Source organism: Abramis brama, assembly GCF_963993115.1.
Source record: "Abramis brama genome assembly, chromosome: 1".
Classification (NCBI taxonomy): Eukaryota; Metazoa; Chordata; class Actinopteri; order Cypriniformes; family Leuciscidae; genus Abramis; species Abramis brama.
The window spans coordinates 76,380,697-76,389,229 of NC_139963.1; the positions used below are offsets into that span (position 1 = coordinate 76,380,697).

The 8,533-nt window shown below is 37.7% G+C and overlaps 1 protein-coding gene across 1 annotated transcript; it reads right to left on the reverse strand.

Moving 5' to 3' along the window:
• Positions 1 to 2,388: 2,388 nt before the first annotated feature.
• Positions 2,389 to 7,472, reverse strand: LOC311089583 (uncharacterized protein). Its single transcript, XM_084124321.1, has 6 exons — positions 7,084 to 7,472; positions 6,362 to 6,694; positions 5,908 to 6,264; positions 5,334 to 5,453; positions 5,048 to 5,107; positions 2,389 to 4,902 (listed from the first exon to the last, which is right to left on the reverse strand). The coding sequence occupies exons 1-6, from the start codon at positions 7,142 to 7,144 to the stop codon at positions 4,865 to 4,867; spliced, it is 969 nt and encodes a 322-aa protein (XP_083980447.1). The 5' UTR covers positions 7,145 to 7,472; the 3' UTR covers positions 2,389 to 4,864.
• Between the last annotated feature and the right edge of the window lie 1,061 nt (positions 7,473 to 8,533).

Genomic DNA, 8,533 nt, shown 5'->3' on the forward strand with positions numbered 1-8,533 from the left:
AAAAACATTCACACAGAAAAAAAAACCTGGCCTGATCACAGGCCAGAATATGCATTCAATATTGTATCTTAATAACGAGTTACATTTAAATATAACACAGAAAACAAATACAATACATACATGAATACCATCATCATAGTAAATGACATTATATTCAATTACCTGTTCATTCACGTCTTTTTTTTTTCCACAGGCACGCGCACTCAAAATGGCGTCAGTGGTGAACACTTAATACACCATGCGGTCTGACACAACCACACTGCAAATAAACAATCCAACCCATATAACATGACAATATAACCCAATTTTGTATCATATGCATAAAACAAATAAACCATTATCACATCCAATGTGTTGTCATTCGTTTTTTTAAGGCTAATTATAACATTTGGTAAACTCACCGAGTCAAAATGTAACCTCTGAAACGCCCGATCGGCACAATCACACTGGATCCTCCAGTATCTCGTGGTTACCCTCTGATTTATTTTTGTGAACTTTGAACAGTTTAAAGAACAAATGTTTCTATTTTTTGCACTCTCGCGTCAGATCACATTTCTCCGTCACTCTGCATCTGCTTTCTAACGTGATCTGCGCGACGCGATCAGTAAGCAAGGAGGCGGGGCTAACAACCCAGCGCTCTGATTTGTTGTTACTCACTTCTGAACTCCAATCAAATATACATATATTTATATAGATGTATTTTTATGTAGTTTCACATATATGAATAATCATATCATATTCAAGCAGCATACAAATAAATAATATTTGTAAATCTTATTTAACCAGGGTTACACTGTACTAAATGGTCACGTACACGACTTGTGTGGTAGTCTACGATCCACAGTTCTGCCTAGCTATAAGAACTGAGAACTTTCTTGGCCTCATGCTTACCAGGATTTAAATATTACAACATCAGCAATTGCTGGTATACTGGAAATCTCTGAACACATCTAGTGTGTGTAATCAGAAATGTCCTGTATCTGATCATCTCTGTGCATCTCAAGTGTGTGGACGTGTACGGGGTTTTCACACACCTTAAGTTTCACTGAAATTTCCAATATCCTAAAAGTCCCAAAGTAAAAGTATGGGGTTAGGATTGTTACATTATTCCAAATAAATAGATTGAGATTCACAAACAAATGATCAAATTCACAAATAAATAGATTGAAATTCACAAACAAATGATCAAATTCACAAATAAATAGATTAAGATCCACAAATAAATGAAAGAGTTTCACAAAAATGTATAAAACTCACAAGTAAATAAAATGAGATTTACAAATGAATAAAAAAAATTCAACAAATGTGTTTTGTCACAAACACAACTCTGCCTGGCATTTATTTGTGAACCGCTATCTGTGCATTTCTAAATCGCTGCACGCATCTGTGGATTGTGAAACACTTCTAGCGTCAACATGCAGGAAAAGCCACAGATAAGTGGACTCCACCCACCGTTTACTCAAGCCAATCAGATAACAGCTACATTGCTGACGGCAGCTCTAAATGATAAATCTTATTGCATATGCATTAAACAATTTATCAACCCAACAAAATACAATAACCCACATTTTTCAGAAATAAGACAGAATAAGTGACTGATAAATGACTAATATTGGCTGATATTGATCAGGTCATTACACATGTAAAGCAACACTTCACTGTGGCATCGTGTCTCTATACAGCAACTCTAGCAGGATTTAATCACTCAGTTGATCAGAACAGAGGAAGTTAATAACCACAGGAGGAGCTGATGATGCCAGACACAGGATGAAAAATCTATGAGGGGATCTTATATTCCAGACTGCACTTGAAACAGCGCAGCCACACGGGCTAATCTGAGGTACAGAAAGGCCCAGAATCCCATGCTGCATTTCATTATATAGTCAGGACCTCTTTCACTTGGAAACATCTTTTAACAATGGAAATTTGCATTCAGAGGTTACACCTTTTGGGGGTGTGTGACCATGTGTCTAGAGACCACCTTCCTTTGTGTGCCAGTTATCTCTAAACTCTTAAAAATCGTATTACCTTTTGTTTTACTTATTTGGAAATCAGACATTTGTACCAGTCGCACTGAGACATTTCAAAAGATACCAAACATGAAAAATACTCTGTGTTAATCACATTAAACTATACATTTTCTTGGGTGAATTCAGATGATCTGAGCGTGAGAGAGGGGGTGAGGGGAGAGGGAAGGAGATGTAGATTACGATAACTCGGAGGTGAGACTTTAGTCTCGATAGTGCACGAGAGCTAGTTTTCTAATTTCCAGAGAGGTCCTTTTGTCCTCTCAGGGTCTAGTCGCTCCTCAACCAGACTGTCCGGCATCTCCTAATTTCTCAATACTTACATGTTATAATTATTTTTTTTAATTTTTTTTTTAATATAACAAAAAGAACCGAAAAGAATACCGTTAAAGTACCAAATCGATAAGGAGTATCGGTAAGAGTAGTAATACCATTAAAACCTTAACGATACCCATCCATGGCAAACACTGTGGGTCGTTTTGCTTGTTTAAACTGCAAGTAAATTGCTTAAAATAAATGTAAACTTCTGGGGGTTTTTTTTTCAGTTATATTGCTACTTGCTTTGACTTGACCAAAGCCTCCTAAGTGTCTTTTAAAAGAAACCATGGCTAGGACTGTAGTCTAAAGCATTCATGAGCTGCAATCATTCAAGCTTATGTAATCTTCCAGTGTTTGCTCATAAATAGGGATGACAGGTAAGAGTCTAGTTCATTGCTCTTTTATTTCTCGATTTGTATTTTATCTAATTCTTGTGTGATTCTGTAACTTCCTCTGTACTGATCAACTGAGGGATTAAAGGAGAACTCCGGTCAATTTTAACATTGAGCTCATTTTTTTGTACATTTGAAGTGCTGTCAGTACAGAGAACGACAAAAATCGGTGTTGCCTACACCATGTTATCCTCTTTTTAAAATTTGCACCCTGTTGACTTCAATGGAGCAAGTTTTAAACCGGCTTTAGTCTCTTAACATCCTTGATGTGTCATTACAAGTGCACAGCTAATGTGAGTGATTCCTTCAGAGTGAACACGGGTGAATCTGACTGCAGTAGATGTGAAAGATATGAATAAAAATGAATGTCTATTTTGTCCTCCATGTCCATTTTGCTTGGGGCCCCCAAATTCCTTCAAACGGCCCTGCACACATCTGCTCTGAACACAGTTTATAAGATATTCTTTTGCACACGAGAGCATTACTGTCAGTCTCCCTTCCTTATTTTAGCAGTTTCCTGAATTATAAAACAGATTTCAAAAGCATTGTAAAGTAATTATTAGCATCAGCTTGGTAAAATAAACCTGCATTTGCACATGAGCGTCTGTAAAGCAGATATTAACTGTCTTCAGGGAGTTTCTACACATGGATTATAACGTTCTGCTTTACTCTCTCCAGCCTTGAGAAATATATCAGATCCAGACTCCTTTATCAACACTACAAATGCTCTGGAAGATCTGGGATGTGTTTCTCAAGCACCACTGATTTAACTTCCTCCTCCCTGAACTTCTGGACCACTTTGCTAAAACACTTGAACGAGTCGTTTTCGACCAACTATCTACATTTCTCACACAGAACATCCTCCTGGACAACAACCAGTCTGGCTTCAGAAGCGCCACTAAACTGAGACGGCCCTGCTCTCGGTTATTGAAGCTCTGAGACTGGCAAGAGGAGCCTCCGAATCCTCAGTTCTCCTCTTGCTGGATCTGTCTGCTGCTTACAGTTAACCACCAAGAAGAGCATCTCAGGAACAGTGCTTCAAGTCTGACCTCTCAGTGGGTCCTTCAGGGTGTCGTGAGGTGTTTAAGACCCAATATCTAGCTCTCGGTTATTGAAGCGGCTTCTCAACTACAACTCGCTTCAGTGACTTACAGATACATTACCAGCTCATGAAGGGGAATTATCATATTCCTAACAAACATCTCAGGAAAGGAGACTTATTAAACACAACTGCAGCGGTTTATTAAGAAAATTATAGCAATCATTCAAAATGAAAAAAAGATGCTAAAAACAGGAATGAACAGACAAGATCCAAGAATCCTCAAATCAGCTCCATCACACAGAACAGAGAGAGATTATACAGTCTGAGTCTGTCCATTACTGTATTAATATTATATTTAAAGCAGTTTACATATGAAGCGCAAGAGAATGACTTTCAACACTGTAGGCAAATATATCCATAAAATCCATATAAATGAAAATAAATATTGGCTGTTATTTGCACACAACTTTATGGTGTCACTATTTAATATTACATAATGCCACATATACACAACATCATCATCACATAATACTGGAGCTTCACATCACAGAAATGATGAATATGTGCACGAGTCTGTCATCTATTATCTTCTTACTTCACTCTCAAGCTGTCAGGAGGAGAATGACTATCGCCATTCACCAAAAATAAATCTATTTGATGCTTTATTCATTCATAGATATTCATGTTAAGTGAGACTCTAGCACACCAGCATTTATACGCTTGCAGAAACATTGACACAAGGTTCATGATCACATGATCACTGTCACACATCATTCAGTCTCTCGCTTCAGCGGTTTGATCCCGCCACAATAAAATCAGCCAGATAATTCCATGAGTTCAGGACTGAAACCTCAAGGATTCATTTATTACATTACATCTACATAGAAATACAGACGCTTTTATCCAAAGCGACTTACAAATGAGAACAACAGAAGCAGTTAAACTAACAATAGGACAACAATAATGCAAGTACGATGACCCTTTCCAGTTTAATCTAACGCAGTACCAGGTTTTTTTTATATTGAAATATTGATTCATCAAAATTTGTGCATTTGAATGTTTTCATACATGAAACATTGTATGTTTTAGATGCCGCCAATAAATAGATATTCCACAGTAGGATCTGCAGGAAACATGAGAGGAAGAAGAGAAACTGTACATGACTGAAGTCAAGGGTATTCAACTATCAACAGTTATTGATGAAGCATTTACAGACTGACTGATAGTTTAATGTTATAAAGCTGTCAGTATAAATGAACGTGTCGTACCTCTGTATAATGATCCAGCAGTCACACTGACTTCAGTTTCTGATGCTGTATCAGCTGGATCTGTGGATCACGTCTGTTAGTTCAGTTCAACACATAATGCCACATATACACAACATCATCATCACATAATACTGGAGCTTCACATCACAGAAATGATGAATATGTGCACGAGTCTGTCATCTACAGTATTATCTTCTTACTTCACTCTCAAGCTGTCAGGAGGAGAATGACTATCGCCATTCACCAAAGATAAATCTATTTATACAGTGATCATGTGATCATGAACCTTGTGAAGGAGCTGCTGCTGTAGTTCGGCTTGATGTCTTCTCAGAGTTTGAGCTTCTGACTGGAATCAGTGTTGGTGAAGTGACTCGATCTGCAGAAGATGAATGTTCAGACGCATCACCTGTAGGACATTAACATCATATGTTCATATCGATCATGACCTGCAGTTTGTGTTCATCATCACAGTTTACAGTGGCAGTAGTTGAGAAGAGACTGTACTGTATTACTGTATAACTGTATTACTGTATAATTTATTCCTGGTTTATATGAGAGTGAAACACAGTTGAGCTTCTGCAAATAAACCTTCAGCTTGAATGAAGGACATAAGCCTTATAATTCCTAAAGCCGACCTCCTACATGGGTCATACTAGGCTTTAATACACTCGTCTGATTTATGCAATATATCATGTATGACCCATGTAGGAGGCCAATATTGGGAATTATAAGGATTGTTATGCAGTTTATGACTTTGACCACTAATATTTTACAACGCCAAAACGTATGAAGCCATCAGAAAGAGTAGAGCCAATCTGTGGAAGTTTTCACAAATCTGTCAGAAAAGAGTGTTTTCTCACCTGAATACTTGACAGTGAATCTGACTGAGGTCTTGAGTTGATTTCTGTGAGTAAGCTGACATCTCCACTCTCTGTTGTCATCTACATTCAGGAGTGTTGTAGTCAGACTGATGATACAGCGATCTGATGATGATGATATCTGATATCTGGAGTCTGTCTTCAGATCAACACCAGCCTGATTCACCCACAACAGCACAAATCCCTCAGAACTGACCCGATCATTACAGGAGCGTCCATCAAATGAATACAACTGACAGGAGAGAGTCACAGAGCGGCCTGGACTGATCTCAGTCTGTGAGGATGAAGATGATGATGAAGATGATGATGATGATGATGTTGATGATGGAGACACTGAAACTGAACACAAGACACAAATCACAGACTCTTCAATCATCATCTGAGTTTAAAGGGAGAATCTGCCCTTTTTAAATTGACCACATAATCATAAACTTACCATGAAGAACATGCAGAACAACTTCAGCATCAGGTCCTTGTGGTTCTCCATTCACAGATTGTCTGCATCTGTATAATCCATAATCTTCTCCTGTGACGTTCTTGATGTTCAGAGAGCAGTCAGACTCCAGACTCAGTCTCTCATGTGTCTCTGAGTCTTTATTCTTTATCCCTCCAGTAATCAGTTTAACACTCCCTGAACCTCTGACGTAATCTCTGACTTTGTTCACGTAGATCCATGAAGTTGAGTTGCAGTCAGAAAGAGCATTATTACAGGACAGAGAGACATTTTCACCAGAACTGATGAACACATGATCATCCACTCCACTGGTTCCTGAAACACAGTATATCTCAGTGATCATTATGATATATATTAATAAATGAAACATAAAACACACCAGCATAAAAAGCAGAAGTTTTAAATCATAGTATTTTTCCTGACTTAAAGCAAACAACACACTCTCCAGAATAAACTATTAGTCTTTATCAGAGAGCTGTTCAAATCACTGACACACTCTTAATATGAAGATAATTCTTCATCATCAGATGTTTGAGTGACACTATGTCCAGTATCAGGAATAATACAGTATGATCTGTGTGTATCAATACACAACTCTGAGATCACAACGTGAATGTGTGCAAGAATAAACTGAGCATGTTCAAATGAACTCTTTCCAGACTAATTCCACTAAATGTCTTTAGAGAAAATACAGATTTCTTTACCTGTGAGAAGTGAAGAGAGAATGATCAGTCCCAGCAGACACAGATCACACTTATCAGCCATTTTCTGTTTTTGTCAGTCTCCCTCTTCATTATATTTAGTTACAGCTCTTCCTCTTCATTATATATAGTTACAGCTCCTCCTTTAAACATCATCAGCTCCTCCTGTGGTTATTAACTTCCTCTCATCTGACCAACCAACCATCACTGGAGAAATAAACATAAAGCCTAATGTTGCAGTGCATGATGGGAACCACCAATCAAAGCTCATCCATGTCTCCCAAAATAATCATTATTGCTAATATAGCGTATAACTGTTGAGCTGAGTGAACCTGAAGGTAGTGATGGTGAGATGAAGCTTCATGAAGCTTTAAAGCTTTCCAGCCTGATGTGTGTAAAAGTGGCTGATTTCTCCAGGTTTGGAATGCACACAGCGACACCTGCTGGTCAATGCTGATATCATGCAGAACAAATCCTCAGTGGTGTGTTATGGAAATTAATTTGACTTCATGCAGGGCTGCCAATGCTGAGAATCAGGCAATCGACACTTTTCACTCGCTCTCACGACACACATCCAGTTTCTCACGCAGAGGAAAATCATGAAGCAAAGAGGACTGACACCGACAGACAAGGTCACTATTGATATGAAACATATTCTCAGCTCTCAGATTCTGTCCATTTTATCATGAAATTCAACAATAAATATGGTTTTGGCGCTTGTAAATGTGACGTGACAGATCACTGTATGTCCTGAACCAATCATCTCTTACTCTTCACTACTAGTTAATAGCAAATAAACACGAATGAACAATAGGTGTGTTGAAAGATACAGTACAACTTACCGAAATGTATATCCCTCATACATAATATCCATCAGTCAGTGTCTTTCACCTGCGGAAGAGCTCAATAACAGCTGGAGAACACTATAACCTACACGTGACGCTACATTTACCTCAGGAACATTAATGACCATAGCACGCTAGTTGGCTAGACAAATTAGCTAGAGTATTTTGCTAAATATGTGCACTATATTACATATTTATTTTTTTACATATATCATTAAAATATTATAGTATTATAATAAAAACTCTATTATATTTAATTTGAGTTGTTATTTTTAACCTCAGGGCATTATATATTTACAGCATTAGATTTTTATTTTTTTTCCTTGAGAAAAATTAACATGTATCTGTACCTAATATTTATCGAAATGAATCGATGTTGAATCAAAATCGGATTCAAATCACAAGAAATTAAAAATGTGTGCCTCCATCTAAGAGGCAGCGCAGTGAATCTGGCTGTCCTGGAGACAGAGCGTTCTATGATAAGTGGCGGCTTTCACAATATGCTCAAAGGAAAGACTATCTTCTCGGTAAGTCTCCAAATCTATCAATACAGCATTGGCACCTATTAATTCGACACTGATTCACTGTGACAAATTACTTGCATGAGT